At 43.1% G+C, this 22950-nt stretch overlaps 3 protein-coding genes across 6 annotated transcripts in view; 2 read left to right on the forward strand and 1 right to left on the reverse strand.

The window, feature by feature from the left end:
- Positions 1-4816, forward strand: part of LOC310798021 (uncharacterized protein) — a 68299-nt gene extending 63483 nt beyond the window's left edge. The window contains exons 18-19 of the mRNA XM_083660488.1: positions 1779-1879; positions 3625-4816. Coding sequence (XP_083516614.1) covers positions 1779-1879; positions 3625-4039 — 516 coding nt within the window. The 3' untranslated portion in view covers positions 4040-4816. The remainder of the gene's footprint in view (positions 1-1778; positions 1880-3624) is intronic.
- A 1610-nt stretch (positions 4817-6426) lies between these two features.
- slc25a3a (solute carrier family 25 member 3a) overlaps positions 6427-22950 on the forward strand; it is a 36483-nt gene continuing 19959 nt past the window's right edge. The window contains exons 1-6 of one of the 4 annotated variants that reach the window (XM_083632269.1): positions 6427-6528; positions 6948-7110; positions 8137-8261; positions 9874-10053; positions 18574-18755; positions 21104-21276. In XM_083632269.1, coding sequence (XP_083488395.1) covers positions 6972-7110; positions 8137-8261; positions 9874-10053; positions 18574-18755; positions 21104-21276 — 799 coding nt within the window. In that variant the 5' untranslated portion in view covers positions 6427-6528; positions 6948-6971. Of the gene's footprint in view, positions 6529-6947; positions 7111-8136; positions 8262-9260; positions 9386-9873; positions 10054-18573; positions 18756-21103; positions 21277-22950 lie in introns of those variants that run through there. The other 3 variants (XM_083632267.1, XM_083632268.1, XM_083632270.1) reach the window with 3 other exon arrangements.
- Positions 11831-13421, reverse strand: LOC310791172 (zinc finger BED domain-containing protein 4-like; the record flags this gene model as incomplete). Its single annotated transcript, XM_083652865.1, has 2 exons — positions 11831-12368; positions 12733-13421. The coding sequence occupies 2 exons, from the start codon at positions 13419-13421 to the stop codon at positions 11831-11833; spliced, it is 1227 nt and encodes a 408-aa protein (XP_083508991.1).

Raw genomic sequence — 22950 nt, forward strand, 5'->3', positions numbered from 1 at the left:
AATATGAGATGCTTTGAACTGTGGGCAGCTTTGGAGCAGGTACTGCGTTTGAAGCAATACATGTATCATGGCATATGAATGAAGTTCCTAATTTGGTTTATGTATTAGATTAGGCCACTTGTACCAGTCTGACATATTTTGACACAAAACCCCAGAAACAAAGCACTCAAAGTTTAGTTTTTACTGGCACAACGGTGCTGAATCCTCTAACCTGGCTGGAATCACAAACAACCCTGAAATTGTTTTAATTCAGGGTGGCAGGGGAAAACATGTGCACTGCCACATCCAAACATTAGCACAGCTGTGTCAGAATTAACAAATTAAATGAATGAGTATTGAATTGAATTTAAATTAAATTTCACTCACTATTCAACTCCGTATAAATTATTAAGGTAGAATTAGGACCTTAATGATTTTCCGATCTTGTACTTCTTTTTCCTCATGTTTTCCTATATTTGTGTATTCCTGGACACATAACTAATCTAGTCATCTGTGTTTTGCACAAGTCAAAGAGTCCGCCAGAAGAACCAAGGCCCCGGCTGGCCGCCAAGCCATCCAGGCCTTCATCCCCTTTGGTTCATCTGTCCAAAATCGATCCAGTCATGTGCAACATCTCACCCATCACGGACCAGGAGTCTCCCTGGTCTCTCTCTGACCAGTCTGAACCTCGGGCCAGTGGCCGCTCTGCAGTAGTGGTATTGCTCAAGTCATCTCAAGAATTCTTTTTCTTTTTCTTTTTTTGATGCACACACGCTTGGTTGAAATGACACTCATCTATGAATGATGCATTGTTTTTGGGTGGGGGTGGTGTATCTTGAATCTTGCAGAATTTAAACTCACACATTTTATAGTTTAGAACAGGGGTGACCAAACTTTTTTGGTTGTGGGCCGCATACAGAAAAAAATTAGTCGCGGGCCAAACAATAGTAAGCGCGGCAGATTTTTTTTAAACTGTTTTAAACTTTAAAACAAAAAAGTTTTTAGCAAAAAACAAAACAAAAAAGTTTTGCTACATTCATGGCGGGCCGTATTTTGGCCACCCCTGGAGAACATATGCACGTCAACAATGAATTGAGCATTGTGCGTGTGCGTGTGTGCATCTGCTTAAGGTTTCTGTGGGGACAGTTGGGTGACAGCTGAATGGTTGGGTTTTCTAACCTTTCTGCTAGCACGGCACACACACACACACACACACACACACACACACACACACACAATCACAGCCATTGTTTTGTGAGCAGGAGAAGTGTGTGCCTGCAGACGGCCGTCTGCTTAAAGGGAGACAGCAGAAAATCAGCCCGTTCCTCTGCACTCTCAGCCCCGTCAAGACGCACGGGTGTATAGCCGTGGTCTCCAAGGATCCACGGCCCAGTGAGGTAGCATTACCTCTGCAATATGTCTGTCAAACCAGGGTTTGTAGGGTGCTGACTCATCGCTTCTGTCCGTTTGTGTACATATTCACAAGGTGGTTTTGTGGAAAGCATGGTGGATGTCCCATGTTTTTGTTTGAATTGGTCACATGGGGAGAGCACTGTGGTGTCTGATATCAGGCAGTGAGCCCTCTGGTGGTTGATGGATACAACTGCAGGTGATTGCAGTCAGATGGAGAAAATTGGAGGCAAAATGTTAGAATGTCCTCTTTGAGCCTCTCGAGTCATGTGGAGTACAGTGCCTCCCCCCCTCTTTTTTCTTTCTTCTCGTGAGGTGTATTCCTCCTACGTCAATGCTGTTTGCAGTTTGAATCATGCACGATGTGTGTGTTTGTGTGTCTTGTCCAGGTGGAGAAGATAGCAGCCAGTGAACAGACCCCGAGAGTGGACGAGAGAGATGTTCTGAAGGAGATGTTTCCCAACGACGTCAACACTCCATCAGGAATCACGTAAGGAGCAAACTATCACAACAGTCCTGTACTGTAAGGTGATCGTGGAGGAGGAGGAGCAGATTGGCACGCAAATGCATTTAAAAACAGGATGTTGGGTGGGACATGACACAGTGAGGGGTCATTCAAAAGTGTGAACCAATAGAGACACTGCATGAAATAGGCCACGCCCCTCACAGGGGAAGCTCTCCATTCACTTCCAAACACCAGCATAATTTTCCTTGAATTAAACATAGCTAAAAGCTGTTGTGTGGGGGGCTGCGCAGACAACAAATGTAAAAAATCGCCAATTCAAGTTTTTTTGTACTCCCGAGCAAAACAAGGAAGCCATTGAGAATTGGCGAGAAGAAAAATGTGGATCTAGCTGTCAAGGAAGTAAGTTGAAGTGTTCATCTTCTGTATATATGATCTTTGTGTGCAACACGTGACATAGGAGAACACCAGGATTGGAGGGGGAGTTTTTGTTTTCCCCTGTTTTGGGTATGGTTTCTAAATGATGATGCGCTCTGCAGTGTCTCTATGGAATATCAGTCGGAGAAAGTCAGTTTTATTTGATGGGAGGAACAGAGGAACCGGATTGTTTATATTCACAAATGTATATTCACGTCTCCTGGTGCAGCATGATGTCACCGTTAAATATACTGTTCTCCAGGAAGTCAAAGTAATGTTAATTTCTTTGGGACTTTTCAGTTTTAACAAATACCCTGATGAAATGCAAAGGCGGAAAAGTCTTCATCTGTTTCTGCTGCCGTTGATTAAACTTTAAAGTCGAGCTGAACCCAAAAATGTTTATTTTTATTTTTATTTTAGTTCAAATAAATGGGTATTCAGTGCACCTATTTATTAATGTATGCAAAATAATTCACAAAAATCTAATTTCTTTAGTTTTTCACACTTTTTCCATATCAAAAGTTCATTTTTCAAGATTTCATTCAAAACAGTAGTCTACAGTTTGCTGACGTCACATAGTACTATCAAATTTCTACCCCATTTCAACCAATCATATCACAACATGACAGCTGTCAATCAAGCTTAATTTCAGGAGAATTTTCTCCTCCCAAATGGAGAAAATGGTGCCTAGTGTCTGTAACCTGGCAGAATTTCTAGCCCATAAACTAACTAATAACTTAGCCAATTGTATGTAACATACAAAATAAAGCGGTGATGTCTAAGAATGCAAAGAAATCTAACTGGCTCGTTAAAATTGCATTCCAGGATAACGTTCATGGACGAATTCAGACCCCGGCCCCTCGGAGATTCTACGCCGGCAGGCTGAACTCTCTGCTACACTCCACTAAAAGGCAGCTGGCTGCCTGCTGCTCTCACTCGCGTAGCACCACAACACGCTGAATCCCACTCGATTTGGGGGTGGAACACGCCAGGATTGGCCAAAGCCAGAATTGTCAAATCAAATCATCAACATGCTACTATGCTTGACTACTATGGCCCGCCTCTCAACCTGTCATCTCAGACAAGTTTTGTTTTTCAGTCTGAAACGTGACTCCGACCCACGCGCCACTTGGGTTCCATTGGGTTCATCTCGTCTTTAATGCATTTGTGTCATTCATCTCTTTGAGTGTGAACCCTCTCTCCTTGAATATACATTTTACAGTTAAGCACACCTTTTTTTCCTTTGCCTTGGAGTGCAGTCAAAATGTGGACATTGTTTCCGAAGTGTTTTCACAGGCAAAAATATTTCTCCTCCCTTCCGAAAACGCTGAGTTTGTAATCCTTCTCCCCTGTAGCGCCACTTGTCGTCGCCCCATCCGAGGCGCGGCCGGTCGCCCTGTGGATTCCAGCGACCTCTGGAACAACGAGAACTTCCTGCTTTCCCCGAAGAGTGTCAAGACGACCACCTCCTCCTCCTACACAGAGAGCCGCTCTCTGCACAGAGTCACCAACCCGCCCCCCTCCACTCCCTCTTCCTCTACCACCTTCTCCTCTTCCTCTAGGCTAGTATCTGCGCCCCCCCCTACAGGCCAGGCCAAATCGGCACGTCGCAGCCTGTCGCTGTGGCTAAAGCTGTTCCTGCTGGCTATCGCTGCTGCTTTCCTGTTCTTCGTCTACCAGGCCATGGAGACCAACGCCATCAACCCGTTTGGAGGCTCAGATACAGAACAAAGCAGCCCCGACAGCGCAGCACCAGTCGCCAGCAAGTAAACCAGCAAGGAAGTGATTAAGAAAGGAAAAATAAGATGCCAGCCAGCTTCTTTTTTTCCCCTCTAATTTGTGAATCGGCATTGTAGCCCTTTTGTTCACGGGCGCTGTGAAATTTTGATCTACGCCATCGTCTCCAATATTTGTTTTTGTTTCCTTTTTTGTTTCCTCATGTTAAGAAAGTGTGTTCAGAGTGAATATGTCAAAGAGTAGCGATGTAGCTGTTTCCAAACTTTCCATGACTACAAGGATCCCCACGACACGTGAAAGGACAGTACCGCGTTATTGTTGGTTTGGTCCATCCTTGACCCCCCTCACAATCTGTGAGGCAGGGAGAAACGCCAGCTACTAAATCATGCTGAGAAACACGAGTAAACACAGTAGCTCTGAGATGATTATGTGAACTCACTTTACTTTTATGGCTATGTTCTTTTTTTGTTATACTTGCATGGTGTGTGTATGTTTGTGTGGATGAGTGTGTGCATAGTTGAGAGAAATATAATTTTTTCACACTTTGCCTTAGTGTCTCTCTCTGTCAGTTATTAGCAAAACAGCCTTGAAGATGAAATTTGAAACTGTAATTTTTTTTGTTTTTTTATGAGACCATCTTTGTTGATGAGACGGGGAGGCTTATTATAACACAAATGCATCTAAATCTTCTTAAACCCTACACCAATATTTTCTTATTTTCTCTGAAAAATTATGTCCCAGTGTATTTTACTTTAATTATGTATTCACTGTCAGAAATAAATATCCACTCAATAAACTATTATATTGTTACTGTGGCTGGAAGAGCATTTTATTTACGAGGAAGGATCATCCCTCCCCCTTAGAACTTGGTTTACCAGCCTCTCCAAGACTTTTCCTGGACTCTACAGGAATTTTGAATTTTAACATTTTGTTTTCAGAATTTACACCTGACAGAATCGAACAATGACCCATTTCTGCACTTTAACTGCAGAAAATGTCCTTGTCTTTTGAATATCAGTCTGCAAAAATCACAAATTATTGCACTTGTACAGCAATAATCAATCTGATCAAAGTACTGGTCAACCAGCAATGTATCGATATTTTCATTTTCCCTGGCTGTCCAATTTTAAACATATTCCACAGTCACTCCTAAACCAAACATGTTTCTTTTCAGTAACCATAGAAAAATTAATTGCAGACCTTGAAGGTGACTGGCATACAAGGGCTCCACCATAGACTGTAAAAAAGAACAAGGCAATGACGTTTTATTGCCCTATACAAAGATGGAAAATGCATTGATTACATTTGATATTTTGTTCTTTTAATAAAACAGTCATGTTTAAAGTAGACCTATTCAGGGCTGAATTGTAAACTGTCATGTTCAGGCCTGAATCTTTAACCTTCAGCAAAGGGCGGGGGGGGGGGCAAAGTTAAACTTCCACCACAGAGCATAATTCGGTCAGTCTTGATCTTAATTAACTTAACTAGAAGCTGTGTAGAAAGATAGGAGTCAAACTGCATTTACTGTAAATTTACATGTGCTAATGTCTTTCAGTGGGGTGGGAGGCCATGAATCTACTGTTTTCTCATTTTCAGTATTAAAAATGTGAAATTAGTCCTTACACATCTGTGAATTAAGGATTGAAACCAGGCATGCAAGATGAGCACAGAGAGCATAAGGTTTGTCATCTGCCTACAGGTCAAGAATGTCTAGAAAACAGCGGTTTAATTTGCTTCAATGGCTACTTTTGTTATAAATGGGAGGGATTCGGGCAGTCAAACTTGCATCATTCATGTATAACGTGTCAATGAATAAACTTTGTATCTTGTATAGTGTCATTGTTTGTATGTGTGTATTAGAGCTACACTGTCCACCTTTTTCTGATTTGTGTGCCCTCCAACCTCTAAAGTGTGAGAAAGGTGACATACTGTATTGTCTGTGATGCAGTGATAGTATGTGTGTTTACCAGATGTGCATCTGACACCACTTGAAGTATTGTTAAACCTTGTTAATTCCAACAAAGTGTATAGGTTTTCCTGGGCAGCTGTCATTCAGGTGGGGCGAGGTGGGTCATGATCACCTCAGTGAGGAAGGCTTTGCTTTCAGCCTTACTGGACAGAGGGACAAAAATAGAAGCAGCTGTCAACAGGTAATCCACTTATAGAGTCTCTCTCTCACACCTTTTTCTACGAGAATCCAGTGATGTGAGAATTTCTGAGAATCAACCTATCACATCTCTGCTCATGCTCATGCAAGCTATTCAAGTTCCTTTCATAACAAAAAACTATTATATTATTTTCAAACCACTGCACCTAAAACACAGGCTGTTGTTGTGATTGGAGCAGATGTTGATTGACAGCAGCGGCGTCTTTTACGGGGCAAAACAGAGAAGGCCTCCGCCCACTTCTCTTGGTGACGTCAGGGAAGGACAAAGTGATTCGCCGCGAGGTCATTCGGCCTCTCTGAGCTGAGCCGCCGGTTGCAGCACAGTGGAAGCGCCATCTTAAGCGACAGACTGTGAGTGAGTGGAATTATTCAATTAAATACCCAAGATAGCGTCCCAGTTTGGCGCGCGCACATTGCAGAGCCGCCATGTCGGTTTACCAGTTTGTTTTAATGATGCATTATCCTTTGTCCTGTCTGAGGAGCCCTTCCACCTTGCAGCGGTCAAGTTAGCTTAGCTAGCCAAGCCAGATAGCATAGCAACGTAGCCAAGAGCCAGTTAGCAAGAGTGTACTAACTTAGACAACCAGTTCGGGTAAGGTTAACTATTGTGCAATTGTATGCATTTAACTGTTGTTAGGTCTTCCTGTCCACATGAATTCAATGTCACACAACTGAGATAGCCAGCACGTGACATTTGTCACTGTGTGTTGGTGGGGGCGGGGTGTCTTCAGCCACACAGCCACACAGCCAACTAACGGCTACTGATCTCCACAGCCCAGCTCCACCAGGCAGGACATCATGTACCCGACCGCTCTAACGCAGCTGGCCCGGGCCAACCCGTTCAGCGCCCCGCTCTTCTCCTTTCAGAAAGTGGAGGAACCCAAACAGAGCCTAGATGGACAGAGTCACCGCAGACTGGCTGCTGCCTCCGCCGCCGGTAAGCCATGCAGTCCCATACGAAGGTGCCGCAGACTGGCTAGACAAGTGAACGACAGGCCAACAGCGTTAGCTTAGCCGGCTAGGTTAGCTTGGCTTGTTGTTGTGGCTCACTTGAATGTACATCTCTACAAATCATGACTGATATGACGGTTACTTATGATTTAGCTTTGTGCATAATATAAATTCGTTGTAAATTTAAGATAATCTAGATATCCAATGAGGGATGTGTTAAGCCAGTTAGCGGCTAGGCCCTGCTTGTGACAAGCTACTGTACCTGTGGAGGACAAGGAAGGGCAAACTAGAGTCTTCCTTTCCACTGCAGAAACCTGTCTCTGGTGTATCACTCCCTGTCGGGTAGTATCTTTTAGGATGGGTGAAAAGAAGAATTTCATTTCAGGGACGGACACAAGGTCAGAATTGCAAACCGATCTAGAAATGTCTTGACCCTGCACTTGCTCAGTGCTAAGCAAGAGCTAACCTTTCCTCATTTGGAGAACTTTTGTTTTGTAGGGCTTATGCAGATTTATTGAATGAAATCAGATCGCTCCTCATTGAGGATTAAAGTCTAAATACCCATTTCCAATTCCAGACTATTTGAGCTTTACAATGTAAAGGGACAGTTGTATTGTGATACAGATACTGTAGCAATAAGTTGCATTCATGTTTTAATTAGGGAGTCAGTTGATCAATTTTGGTGACATTGGTAGGATATTATAGTTCTTAGCATGGCTTTATTTTCAAACTAAACAACTGTTGCTGTTAGGCTAGTTACACCAGTGACCTAGAATGGGAAACCTTCTCTCAGATTATTTGCTTCTGTGTTACTGCTTGTAGCCTGTCAGACTTTGAGGTGGAAGGATTGGATAATTTCTTAGGTCCTACTGTCCTGATATTCCATTGTTTAAGAGTTAAGAGCCAGTTTGGATTGTTGGTTGGGCATTTAGACACCCAAATATACCCTCAGTGTCCTCCTTTTTAAGCTCACAAATGCCTTGTTTTCAAAGTGTTGCCTGTGTTTCTTCAGAGGGAGACAGTTGTGAGTTCGGCTCTCAGAAGTATCTCATGCTGTGTGGCTTGGGTGGAATTCTGAGCTGTGGCACCACACACACAGCTGTGGTGCCCCTCGATCTGGTCAAATGCAGATTGCAGGTCTGTCTTCGTTGCTCAGTGCAATTCTTCTTTAACAGACACGCCTCATCCACCCCTAACCATGTTTTTGTTTGACATTTTGGAAATGCATTAATTTGCATGGGATAAACAGTGACAGCCCAGTTCGTGGTGAAGTTGTTGTTGTTTTTGTCATTGTCCACTGATCCCCATGATTTTGATCAGAATGTAATGGAGTGATCAACATGGCATGGTAAGTGTGATTCTGCACCAGTGTTCGTGTGTCTGTCTAATGATTCTGTCTGCGTGCGCCCCCCACCCCCACCCCACTGAATCCAATGCAGAGGACTCCTATAGGTGAAGGTCAGAACAGAGGGGAAATATGTCTGGAATGTTGACCTTGCTATTTTTAACACCATCAAAGTGTGTCCGTCTCTCAGGATTGCCTGAGTTTATAGTCGCCCCTACAAGACATGCAGCACATTGATGCTGATATCATCATTGATTGTTCATTAACACATTGCCTCATAGTAAGCTTTATAGCCTCAGATCCACTTTCTACTTTACAGGTTGCAATGTCTTGTAGAAAGTCAAAGTACATTTGATAAGACATAGGCCTTATGACTATGGTAAGAGCGTAAACGCAATTAATTGGTATGTTTGTGTGGAAAATACAGATCTGCATTTCTTAATGTTATTTCAAGTTTTTTTCTTCTCTTTCAAAAATTATTATAATCAAAAATTATTTAAAGTTAATATGGAAATCATGTGTGTACAATGATTTCTTGGTGTATTCTCCTAGTAAATGGTGGCATGTTTGTGGCAGAGCCATATATAATGGAAGAGTCCCTGTCACTGAAAAAGGGTCAAAATGTCTTGATGTTGCCTGGCAACGGATTGAATCCTCCTGAGGACAAAAAAAAAAAAAACAACTTCAGTGACACAGCTTTTCCACTATGTCGCTTTGGTTTGGTGGTGATTTTTGTCCTGTGTTGCATGTGACTTTGCATGTGGCACGTATGTTGTCCCCTTCTGTCACAGAGGATGTCAGCTGTGAGTTTGGCTCATCAAAGTACTATGCCCTGTGTGGTTTTGGGGGTATCCTGAGCTGCGGCATCACACACACAGCAGTGGTACCCCTCGACCTTGTCAAGTGCCGTCTGCAGGTTTGTATGGTAGCTAAACCTCAGAGTAGCACTAGCGGCTCCTACCGATCCTCAATGGATAACCTCTTCCAACCTTTAAGCCACAGTTCCATGTAAGGACTGTAAATTTCATAATTATATAATATAATACCAGTTATAAACTTATCATGGACTGCATGGATTACATGCAGTCTTAAATCTATCAGTCTATCATTATCTATATGACATCTGAGTTGCAGGCCAGCAAAAGTAGCCTATATTTTACAGTTGGACTACTAATGGGGGAAACCTATTTCCCTAAAAAAGCAATTCTAATGCACAATATTATAACGGCACAAAAAATAAAACTAACTATAACTGTAGGCAGATACTCAAGGCTAGTCATCCCAAATCCCATAGTGTAACATTATGGCATAAAGTATGAAGTCTAATCTAAAATTAGCTCAGAGCCCCCAGCCTGCCCATATCTCTCATGTTATTCCTCATACAGATCATTTCTCCCCCTTCAGGTGGACCCAGAGAAGTTCAAGAGCATTGGCAACGGCTTTGCAGTCACAGTGAGGGAAGATGGTTTCAGAGGCCTGGCCAAGGGCTGGGCTCCCACCTTCATCGGCTACTCCATGCAGGGGCTCTGCAAGTTCGGCTTCTATGAGGCTTTCAAGATCTTCTACAGTGACTTGATGGGAGAGGTGAGTCCACATGCTGCTGGTGTACGGCTTGGCCATTTACCAAGTAAAGATAGCAAAGGTCTGCTGCTTACTGCTTTACAAATGTTCAGATTTGCTTGCTTTTCCTATAAGTTTAATATTATACAATGAATAATCAATAGACAAGTTTCCTGGGCCGTTCCTAGGGGGCGCCATAGCAGCCTTTCGTGTCCCCGGCTTCCGTTTAAGTCCACATTGCGTCCACAGCAGCGAGCACATCAGAAGGCAGCAGCCGAAATATCCAAACTTTTTTACAACGATCGATAACATCAGCTACACTAACGTTAGCAGACGTTATTAACAATGGGTTATTCTGGAACACATTGTGCAGTGCGTGGCTGTCACAAAACACAGTGCTCGTTTCCATCCACTGCTATTTTGCGAATTATAGAGCTGACAATCACCTCGTGTTTGAGGCTGTCTGAGCTGCTGATCAGCTGCTAGACCCGATATACAGCTCTGTTAAACACATCTAACGTTATTAATTTAAAGTTTCTTGATGATCTACAAGTAGACAAAGGTACCATAACGCCATTTCTGGATTACCAGGTGCGACTCGGCAAACTAACGTTATAATCCCAACCCGATCTCCCAATTTTTTTTTTAAATAGCAACGTTTGTGGACCAACGTTGCTATGTTACAATTTCGTCTCCGGAATTGTAAAATGGTAATCCACGGAGCAGATAGTAGGTGAATACAATTTCATTCAAGTCTAGAAGTGAGTCGCCTTAAAGTTAATATCCCAGTCTTCTTCTGTTTACCACGGCGGGTATTGTGCTGCGTATTTACCATGATTTACCGTGTGTAGCCCTATTGTGTGGAGGCTACACACGGCATGTCATGTTTTGCAGTGATCAAGGCAAACTGGGTTGTTTTTGAATGGAGAGACACCTAACGTTAGTCTGGCTGACTGTGACAGAGGAGAGGACAGTAACCTAACGTTAGTCTGACTGACTGTGAGAGAGGAGAGGACTGTAACTAGGGATGCACCGATCCACATATTTTCACTTCCGATCCGATACCGATACCTGAATTTGGATATCTGCCGATACCGATACTATACCGATACTATTCCGATACCAGGTCAGAAAAGCAGGAAATCCTGTAAAAATTCCCATCCTGAAAACAAAGATGCAACTAAGGGTTTCAAATTGAGTGTTAATATTTATTAAATTCCAAGACAGTGTTAAACTACTAGTGCAATGCCATATACACTATGAGTATCAAAAAACACCTGTCATATTAATCTGAACAGCAGATACAAATCAAGCAGACACACACTACTATGTAGCAACAAACATGGTTTTCAAGTGTCAAATATGAAATAAAGTGTAAACTTCTCTACACTGCCCCTCTCCAATAAATCAGCACAAACAATCAAGTACCCTCACTGGCTCTTGTAGCATCAACAAATCATAGTTGAAATAAAAGAATAGTGCAATAAGTACTGTAAACATTCACACTATCAATAAAACAATGTGCATCTAATCAGCACAAATTAAGTACATTCTAGCTCGTGTAGCAGCAACAAATCAAGGTTTTCAAATTCAAATATCAAATATTTGAAATAAAAGAAAAGTGCAATAAGTGTAAACATCTTACACATAAAACAATCTGCATCTGAACAGCACAAATTAAGTACAGTATGAGGTTTGGCATTGAAAGGTGACCTGGCTTAAGCTTAACACCAGAGTCTGTAACGATTCTTCAAAAGAAAACAAACAACGGGGAGTGATTTGGGTGATCTAGTCTAGTGTTTTACAAATCGCACTTAAACTTTGGCAGGTTCTTTTTGAGGAATATGAGCATTTCTGCTCTCTCTGCTGTCAGACGATTCCTCTTTTCATCCACGATATTGGATGCCGTGCTAAACAGTCTTTCACTTTCCACACTGGTTGAAGGGGCACTCAGGAACTTTACCGCAACAGCAGCAAGGAGAGGAAAGCGAGCATGGTTGTTTGCCCAGTACTGGAAAGGACTGTCTTTCTCACCCATCGTTGGTTCTTTCAAATACATTTGCATTTGGGTAACCACCGCCTGGGTACCCCCTGCTGCAGGTTCATCATGCTCCTCCAGAATTCTGTGAAACAGACTGGTGAAGCTGCTCTTACTTGTGCTTGGAGGAGAACCAGTGCTTGGACCAGCTTCCATGCGAGCAACCTTTTCTGCTGGCCTTGCCTCGTCCGTTGCCCCTGACTCATCAGCTGATGCCCTGCGCAGTGCTTCCTCCATCTTCTCAAGCTCTGGTGTCAGGAGAGCCTTCGCACGCCTGGCAGCTTCTTCATCTGTAAAGAATCTGACACAAAAATGAAATAGGTTAGGTTGAGTACAACTTATTTGTTGCTGCTACAAGAACCCTGCCTGCACGCATGCACACAGCCACCCACCCACACACACACAGCCACCCACCCACACACACACAGCCACACACACACACACACACACACACACACACACACACACACACACACACACACACACACACACACACACACACACACACACATTCCCCTTATCCAATTAATTGTAGGCTACATTAACAAATATCCACTTTAAAGCTAAAAATATCAACAGGTAGTTTTGGTTTAGCATGATATAAGTTTTTCAGTTTAAAACTTAATAACATTAATAAATAGGGCATTAATAAAAATATGCCTCACCTGTCCTTGTATCGAGCGTCCACTAAAGTGGCAACAGCGTAGAGGGGTTCACTTTCGATGCTGCTGAATCGCCTGACGACAGCTTGGAGGAGCGTGCTTTTCATTGTTTTGATCCCGCTGTCAGTACTGTTCTCCTCAGCGAGCAGGCGTTTTAAAACGGTGACAGCTGGGATTACATCGGCTGCAGTGGAGGTCGCTGAGCTGATTTTCCTGGTTAACTCCTCGAAGGGTTCCAGCACAGTCACTGCTTTTTCCAGCAAAGCCCACTCGTTGGCTGACAGTGTTGCCGGCAAGGTGTAGTCAGAAGCATATGCACAGAGGGGTCGCTTCTCTTTAAGAAGGCTCTTGATCATATAGAAGGAGCTGTTCCATCTTGTTTGAACGTCTTGAACAAGACGATTTGGGGTGGTCGTGGTTCCCACACCTTGCATTTCAAGCTGCAGGTCCTCCAAGCGAGACTGTGCGAGTTGTGAATGTTTAAAATGTCCCACGATCTTCCTGCTGTTTGCTAATGCATCACTAACGCTGCGTTGTGACATTAGCCCCTCCTGCACAACGAGCTGCAGCGTGTGTGCAAAACAGCCCAGGCTAGGTACTGCCATGTCTGCCATCGCAGCCTTCATGTTACTTGCATTGTCGCGTAGAATGACATGCACTTTTTCCAGAGGGATCTCCCAGCGATTTAACATCTCTGTAATGGAGGCTGCGATTGTATCTCGGCTGTGTGAACCCCTGCATTTTTTAACCTGAAGCACCGCACTCTCTAGGCCATGTGTATCCGAGTCAACCCACTGCACTGTGAGGCTTATCAGCGACATTGGGCTGACATCTGACATCCAAATATCTGTGGTAAAGCTCAGGGCTGGTACACCTTTTAACTTCTCCGCTAACTTGCTTGACACTCGGTGGTAAAGTTCGGGTAGCGCAGTCTCTGATAAATACCTCCTGGATGGTAAATTATACCTGGGCTCCAAGTGTTCCATCAGGCTGCGAAAGCCCTCATTTTCCACCACTTGAAACGGTTGGTCATCGAGTACAATGAAGTTGAGCAACTTCTCCGTAATGCATTTAGCTTTCACGTTGTCTGCTGGAAGTTTACCCTGCTTTTGAAATGATTCCAGAAGTGATTCCTGGCGGCTCCTTTCGTCTTTCAGCCCTCTCTGTAAAAAATCTTCGTGCTCCTTCAGGTGGTGCCTTTTCAAATGTTTGATAAGGTTAGTGGTATTGTACGATTTGATGGTTCTTCCGCCTCTCGGAACAACGGCTTTGCAAACGTTGCACTTTGCTGTCTTGCTTTGCGGTGTTTCGACAGTAAAAAAGTTCCACACAGCGGACATGTTGTGTGGAAAAGTTGGATAGCTTCAGTGCCGCTAAAATGCTAGCCTGCTAGCTGGCTTCTTGTTGTGTTTCTCCCCTCCAGTGCCATGCGCTTCCCTAGCTGGCCTGGCTGCAAACTGTGGAGTGGATTTTCTAGACGGAGGCGTATCTCATGCGTCTCATTGAGACACGCCTCCGTTCAGGAAATCCATTCCACATTTTGCATACCGCTCGCAGACTAGCCACAGCAAGCAGGAATCTCTTGTGCCAGTGGAGTCATTTCAGCAGACACCATGAAAGCACAGACATGGCTTGTGGATCGGAAATTTTCCGCTTGAGTATCGGACATTTCCGATCCATTAATTAGGTCGATATCGGATACCGATACTGGATCGGATCGGCCCCATCCCTAACTGTAACCTAACGTTAGTCTGACTGTGAGAGAGGAGAGTACTGTCACTGTAACCTAACGTTAGTCTGACTGACTGTGACAGAGGAGAGGACAGTAACATAACGTTAGTCTGACTGACTGTGAGAGAGGAGAGGACTGTAACCTAACGTTAGTCTGACTGTGAGAGAGGAGAGTACTGTCACTGTAACCTAACATTAGTCTGACTGACTGTAGCCACTTTCACACATGAACTCCGGATCAGGTCAGGGTTGCCCCCCACTGAGCCTGCCCCGGATGATAGGTGAAGTGTACCCTTTCACACATGAGGCATGTTGCATTCACACATGAGTAGCACCTCCGCAGAGTTTGTAAAGTAGAGAGGGGGCGGGCGGCGGGGGTGGGGGAATTTGGGCATGACCACACAGTTGTGAAAACTAAAAATACATAATGGGCGATAACTGCCTAACGTTCACGGCATATAATCGTTTGCGCATAACGTTAGTAATTAATTAAACAACCCTACAACTCACGCCCAGATGTATCGATTTCCTCGAGTCGCAAGCAGTACAAACAAAACAGGTCTTTGCTATGTTGTCCTAAAATGCCTCAAACCTACTAGAATTATACAGAATACAGGAAGCTAGACGTTTTTACCTTCAAAATAAAATAAATGTTGTATTACTTAGTAACAAAAAATCAGAATGTCGACTCACTACGGGTTAAAATTGACTTTTCGAAGGGAGCAGATATTCTTCCAGTTTATCTCCGTTCTGTATCTTTCGAAACACACACAAAAAAACATAACACGTTTATTTACTTTATTTAATTGCCATTATTGCGAAGGTTATACCCGGAAGTTTTCGTTTTATACTGCCTGACTTGACGCTACTTGGAATTTGCGCGAACGCTGTGTAAACGTTAAATCAAAGACATGAACGCAACCAGATCCAGATACCCTACCTAGCGATGTCCAATACTGGGAAGCGGGACGACCCTCGCGTCCAAAAATGCTTATTAACACGTTCACTGCCAATGGCGAGTTGACTCGTCAAAAAAATTCCAACGGTTCACTGCCAATGACGAGTTGAGACGTCAAAAAAAACGGTGCTACGTGGATCAATGCCCCCCACGTCTCCTATAAAAATATTGGAGCTACCGAACGTGTACAACCCATTCCACCGACCCACTAAGTGGCGACAGTGCTCTCCATTCTAGAGGAAGGCAAGCAAAAAGCAGTGAGGAAGCCATTCTCATGAAAATGGATTGGCGAAAACGCTTTCGCGCTTGGGAGCTGGCGGTGGGGTTTTGCAAATTTGCATAATAGATTACGGGTGGAACACACTTTGAAACATGCAGCATAAATAAGACCAGAATCGCAAAAGCTTCATCAAAGCTCTCAGAACCCCAAGAAACGAGCGAGCCCATCCATCCAGACTTGCCCAGCGGCCGCCAGGCAGACAGGCAGACAGGCACAGCAGCAGCAAAGCAGTGAGCCTGGTGACGCGAGGTTACAGCAGCAGCAGCAACGAGCTTGTGACACGCCCGCTGCAGCCAAGAAGAACACACACGGAGGGAGGAGTTTGAAGGAGAGGGGTGTTTCCTGCTGTTATGGAGGAAATTACTGTTCAAAACTATTGTTTAGATGTCTGACGTCTTACTGATGCCAAAAATGAATGGTTAAAGTGACTGTTCTATCGAATTTCACAAAAAGCCGTTTATCTCAGAATAAATTTACAGACGCTGAAACCATGCTGTATTCAACTGCTAATGCTTACATAACTACTAACTCTACAAACTAACTCTTTAAGACAGAGAAAGCACACATTCTATTAGTTCTTTTGAGATATTGTGTGTTCACAAAATCCTAACAGAAACGAATCCTCGGCTCTTGAAAGATGAGCCAGAATCCTCAAAAAAACCCTCTGGCAGAAGCTAACTACAGTTTTGAAAAACGGCTGGCAGTGAATGTGTTAAATGTGTGTGCTGTGCGAAGCAGACATGAAATCAGATCAGAGCCATGAGCCTTTCAATCCAGCAATCCGCAACATGTTGGCTGTCGCACACGGAGCAGTTTTGAGCTTCATTTGGAAACCAAATGGCATGTGTTTTTTGCTCGCTCATGTTCGACTATTTATATAATAATAATCTGTCACGATTAGGGGTGTCACGGTACATGTATTCGTCCCGTGAATTTACGGTACGACCCTCACGGTACCTCGTTTCACGGTACATGAAACGACACGACAAATACGTAAAATCCAGTAGCACCTAAACGCTGTTTGAACGGCATTGAATTGAATTGAATTAAACGCCACAGAAGAAGACACACCAAAACAACACAAGGGCCATAGAAATCCGCGTTCACAGAATGGGACGTTTTGTGGCGATAAGCTGTTTTGCAAATTCTGTCAACATCAAGCCAACGAGGTAAGCTTGCCAATGTAACGTTACGTAGCCGCGACAAAGTCCTTTATAGTTGCGCGTTGCGGCTAAACGTTACATAACACTGACAAAGCTGTTAACTTGTAAACAAGCAACATACAGTACATCGCGTGGGATGAGTGATGCGGTCAAGCAGACATCTGCGGATGCAGACAGGCAAGCTGTGGTGAGGAAGAGGCGATGACTCCTTGTCATGTTCCAATAATCCATTAGATGACCGAACGTAATCATATTATGCTAAACAAAACTCACATCCAATAACGTTAAGGCGCTGACAGGGTTCTTTCCCGTACTTACTGGGAAAGTGAAACCCACCCCGTTGTCTGTCAGACAGTGGGGGTATCTTTCAACAGGGTTTAGAAGTTTTTCTTCTTCTGCCGTTTTATTCTTCTTCTGAACATGTAGGTATTTTGACGTTGACTAAAGAAACACTGCCGCCTAGTGGCCGCTTTTAGATAGGATTCCAAATTAGTGCTTACATCAAACGCAAATGCTACATAAAACAAATACAACAGGGGGACGGGTTGGTGGGAGTATTAGGCTACTCCACACATGCACTCTGTTTACAAACTTGTGTACAATAAAGATTTAAAGTGGGGAGAAATGCCTTTGCCCTGTCAAACAGCTGGAATAGTATCTGAGAGGGAGGCGCACCCCACACTTTGAAAATCACTGCTCTAGAGTAAAACCTTTTTGTGTGGATTGCCTAGATCTTATTAAATAGTGGACATTTATTCATTCCCACATATTAGACACTATTTCTGATGGTAAAAATAGCGTAAAAAGCAGAATTCAGACATATTCAAAGGGAAAAAAACAGAATTTGGGATTTGTTGCTTTTTTCCCCCGTTTTCGTACCGAACCGTGACCCCAAAACCGAGGTACGTACCGAACCGTGACTTTTGTGTACCGTGACACCCCTAGTCACGATCGTCTCTGTCCTCATGCACTCACGAGCTGACGGAGCTCTGGAGGGGGGGGGGGGGGGGGGGGGGGGGGGACAATACGCTTCTGCGACTACGGCTGGGGGTACACTTCCCTCCGGATAGGACGAGGATCCGCGGGAGCGCGCATGAGCCACATGCACACATTCACACATGACAGCCAGCCGGATAGCCTCTAGATAACTCCTGAATTCCAGACATGTGTGAAAGCAGCTTGTGACAGAGGAGAGGACTGTAACCTAACGTTAGTCTGGCTGACGCTTTGGAGCTTTTGAGATAGTTCATCGCGTTGCTGTCCACCGCCATTGATTCCTCAAAATACGCTATAATCCTGCCTGTAGTTACGTTCGGCCATTTACACATATTATCTTCCCATGTGTCCACTGTCAACGGGTGTGGGATAGACACTCTTTCATTAGATAGGAGACTCGCAGAATGATCCCAAGTTTGCATTTTTTCGGCGGTCGCTATGGCTACTACGGTAGTACGTTACGCTTCTCCGTATTCACAAACACTGGGAGCGACAGACACGATCGCGGCCGAGTCCGGAAGCAAACCGGAAGTGCCCAGGAAACTTGTCTATAAAATTGAATAATAGAATGCCTATTGATCAGACCAACTTCTGATTGGCTTTATCAGACAAAATTATTATTCAAAAAAATAATCTGTCCATTAGTCGATAATGAAAATGATCATTAGCTGCAGTGCTACTCTCTTAACGTTTTGGTCTGTTGCTTCACCCAACAGGAGAACACTTACCTCTGGAGGACATCGTTGTACCTGGCTGCCTCCGCCAGCGCAGAGTTCTTCGCGGACATAGCCTTGGCTCCCATGGAGGCTTGCAAAGTGCGTATCCAGACAAAGCCAGGCTACGCCAACACCCTTCGACAGTGTGCCCCAAAGATGTTCGCAGAGGAGGGACTCTGGGCGTGAGTGCTCTCCCTTTTTCTCCAGTTTCCTTGACACTTCTGTTGGATACATGGCTGCTGCTCATGGGCTCAACACTGGCTGTTGCAACCTGTGTTAAGAAACAGTCGATCTAACAACAAGACTACTGTGCCACTAAATTGAAGGGTTTATTCCAAAATGCTTCACTATACATTTTATGGGGAAAACCTGTTACAGGATTCATGTTTGTTTTATGTAAGATACAGATAATTGTCTAGTTTTTGTAAAGTAAGTAGGGCTTCGTATTGTTAATAATTTCAATAATCAACCATGTCGGCAACCATTTTGTCAGTGGTAATGGTAAATGTCGGACATATTCTAAACAAACATTTTAATAAAATGGGAAAATATGGAAATGTATATAGTCAATGAGGGAGTGTAGGTGAGCGATCTATTTCTACATGTTTTTTTTATTTTTATTATTATTAATGCTTGTCATATTCTTGGTTTTAAGCCTTATTGTGTCATGGTGTCCAGTCTTTGAAGCCAGTACCATTCTTGTTGTAGTAATGGGCTGAATGAGGGGTATGGTTTAACAGGTGGTAATGCCTTTATGGACTTCACTTTACCACATTGAATCTCATATCTGCTGGGAAGCAGATAAGACCTGACATCACATGTTTGGTGTAGAAACGGCTGCCTAATGTCACACATTTAATGGTCAGGTGATTCCTATAAAACATGGCACCTTCCTAGAACACATACATAAGGGTGATTATACGTAGGTGTGGCTGATGTGCTCGGTGCAATTTCACATTGAAATGCACCACGTTCACCCACTCCACCACAGATCAACTGGTTCCCATAAAAGACATCATCACCCGTTAACAACAAAAAATCTATGCCATAAAATCCCCCTGTCTTAAATCATACTTGGTTAGACCACCAGAGCCACCAAAACCTGTATCTCTGAACACAGGAGCAGCATCAGGACCATGGACCAAGAAGTCCTGATGTGTAAAACATGTCAAACTAAGGAGAGGGAGGCACTGACATTTTACACAATGGTACCACAAGGCATCTACCAAGAATGAGATTTTACCATTTTTAGAAAAAACTGCATGCAAAAGTTTATTGCCGAGATAATTCTTTGACTTGGATTGGATTTGACCATTGACTTTATATAGGATATATTTTCAATATTTGGTCAGAATATGTATCTAAATGTTGTGTGGTAATGTTTTTAATGTTGCATATTGTGTCTAAATAGTGCACTGGACTTTTGGTATATGTATTTAGACATTATTTACTTTGTGGGCCCACATTAGCATCATGCAATGTAGGTTTCATTGTGTGCGGGCTTTTCTATTTACAATGGTAGGTTAAAACATTTCAGCTGAATGTTAATGTAGAACTGTTCCTATATTAGGTGTTTGTACAACACGCTCCTTAGATCCACCTCTGGAGGGCGCTCTTGCTCCGGGGTTGCGGTCTCTCTGAGCTGCAGCTCTGGCAGCAGAGCTCCTTGACAGCTTTGTGGCTGTACAGTTGGAGGTGCTTGAGTCATTGGCGTGTGAGAGCAGTCTACCTGCCCCCCCGCCCACCTGCTGCACTGGCAACCCTCCCCTCCATGGGCTGGGACCTCCCACTGCTGCCAGGCTGGGGGGCGGACATGCATTTGATATATATCACTAATGCTGCGTTCATGTTTTATATATATATATAAGGGGCGGACAAATGTTTTTTTCTTGATAGAACTATAATTAAACATTTGACCATATCATGGAACTATTACCATTTCATTGGCTGTGATATTTGTTGTTGATGAAGCATATTAATCTTGTGCTACAGACTAAATTAGGCCCAGTTTGGGTCATATTGCCCAGCCGGTATCACAAAATATATTTTCTTTTTTATAGTTAGCAGGTTTACAATGCATTATGACAATCATCATAGTATAACATTAAATAAATAACATTGCATTGTTATCACAAAAGCTTTTGACCACTACCTACGTAAAAGAAAAACGTATAGAAAAATCATGGACTTTAGTCAAGTCAAGTTTATTTGTATAGCCCTATTCACAAGCGTTTCTCAGAGGGCTTTACGGAGAATATGTCTTTAAAAATGAAAAGTTTGTAGCAACCCTGTGCTGAATTCCTCATAGATTTCAAGACTAAAAATGAAAGGTTTGTAGGAACCCTCTGCTGAATTCCTCATAGATCTCAAGAAGTTTCCCATTTCTTGGCCTCCACCTCTTAACACAGAAGATAATTTAGTTCATGGGTCTGCTTTCCTGTTACCCCCCCCCCCCCCCCCCCCCCCCCCCCCCGAGCTTCCACTTGCTCCTGTCCTCATTGCTGTCTCCTCGCCTCCCTCCAAACACCAGGTTCTACAAGGGTGTGGTGCCCCTGTGGATGAGGCAGATCCCCTACACCATGATGAAGTTCGCCTGTTTTGAGCGGACCGTAGAGCTGCTGTACAAGTATGCGGTCCCCAAGCCCCGCAGCGAGTGCAGCAAGGCTGAGCAGCTGGTGGTCACCTTCGTGGCCGGCTACATCGGTAAGTAACAGTACAGTGGGGAACGGTTCAAAAGCACACAGTCACTGGGTTATCTAAAAATTAATCTATTGACGATACTATTTTATTTCTATAGTTTTTTTCCCTTTTTCTTTTCTTACACAAAGGAGTGAAGGAAACAAAGATAAAGTCAACAGTGAAAGCAAAAAGTAGCATAGCAAGCAAGAAAAACCTAAAACAAGCTAGAAATAAAACCACATTTGACTAGAAACCTCTTCCCTTTTTCCCAAGAGCAGTTTACAAAAGAATGTCATTGACAATATTAGTGCAACTCAAGGCCTTTCCGTTGTATTTCAGTCGCTCTGTTGCTTACCAGTGACATGATTAGTATAGGATAAGCTACTGCCAAACAATCCACTATAACGGTTAGTAATTATAGTAATGCATGTTTTTCTAGCATGTAGAGATGTCTTTCAATGTCAAAATAGATTGAGTACTGAACTGAAATATTGGCTGACCCGTTAGTTATACAATCACTATTATGGTCACCAAATAGAAATTATTAGATTTAGACAGTTCTACTGTAACATGGGCATATAGCAGAAAGTAAAGTTGCTTTGCTTTGACATTGTGCACATTTTGATATTGACTTTTAAGTATTGAGTAAATTCAGATGGTAGCTAATTTTAGCTGTGTAGTGGCTAGGGCTGTCCCAAACGATTATTTTCTTATCGATTCGACTAACGATTATTTTTTCGATTAGTCGATTAATCTAACGATTATTATTTTTATTTTTTTATTATATAACAATAAATTTACCCAAAACAAATAAATAACCAAAAACTTCTCAATTTCTGTATTTTATTTAACCATCTCATTATCTTTAACAGTCCAACATAAAATCTCTCAAATAAAATTAAAGCAAGAGCTTGTCCTCAAATAAAATGAATATAGTGCAATTCAAAATAAAATAGTAGAATAAATTTAATTCAAGTCAATTTCAGGAGGAATACCAAAAACCTTGTGCAATGTCAACTGAGTTTAGCAGCAGTCCAACATAAAATCATCATCTTACAGTACAATGGTGTGCAATTTTCAATAACAGTGCTCTTAATTTTGGAGAAAGACAAATGCTCCATGTAAGATGGTCACACATCATCCAGACACAAGGCTGTTAGAAGAGTGTGCTGACGTCAAATGACGCTGCGCTGATGGGTAAGCGCTATGTTAGCGGCTAACTGTTACTTGTCGTTACTTTAAATGGCAGTAAAACGCCACTGAATGACCAAATTGATTTAACATTTAACCATTTCGATTTCCACTTTCCATACGGACCCCAGTATTGGTTAGTTGTTTATAACGTGACTATATTTATAACGTTTATAACGTAGGCTACGCCGGTTTCCAGTTTATAACTCGGGTCTACAGCCAGAGTGCGACTTGTAGCTATTGCGCAACACACAGATTCAGCCCGCAAACCGGAGTACGTTATTAACGTTATAAATATAGTCCCGACGTTAACAACTAACCAATGCTGGGGGTCCGTATTGAAAGTGGAAATCGAAATGGTTAAAAGTTAAATCAATTTGGTCATTCAGTGGCATTTTACTGCCATGTAAAGTAACGAAAAGTAACAGTTAGCCGCTAAAATTAGCCACACGTGACGCGTCGAAGCACGTAGCGTGCGTCGACGTATTTACGTAGTCGACGTCATCG

This window comes from Poromitra crassiceps (genome assembly GCF_964638095.1).
Source record: "Poromitra crassiceps genome assembly, chromosome: 2".
NCBI classification, from domain to species: Eukaryota; Metazoa; Chordata; class Actinopteri; order Beryciformes; family Melamphaidae; genus Poromitra; species Poromitra crassiceps.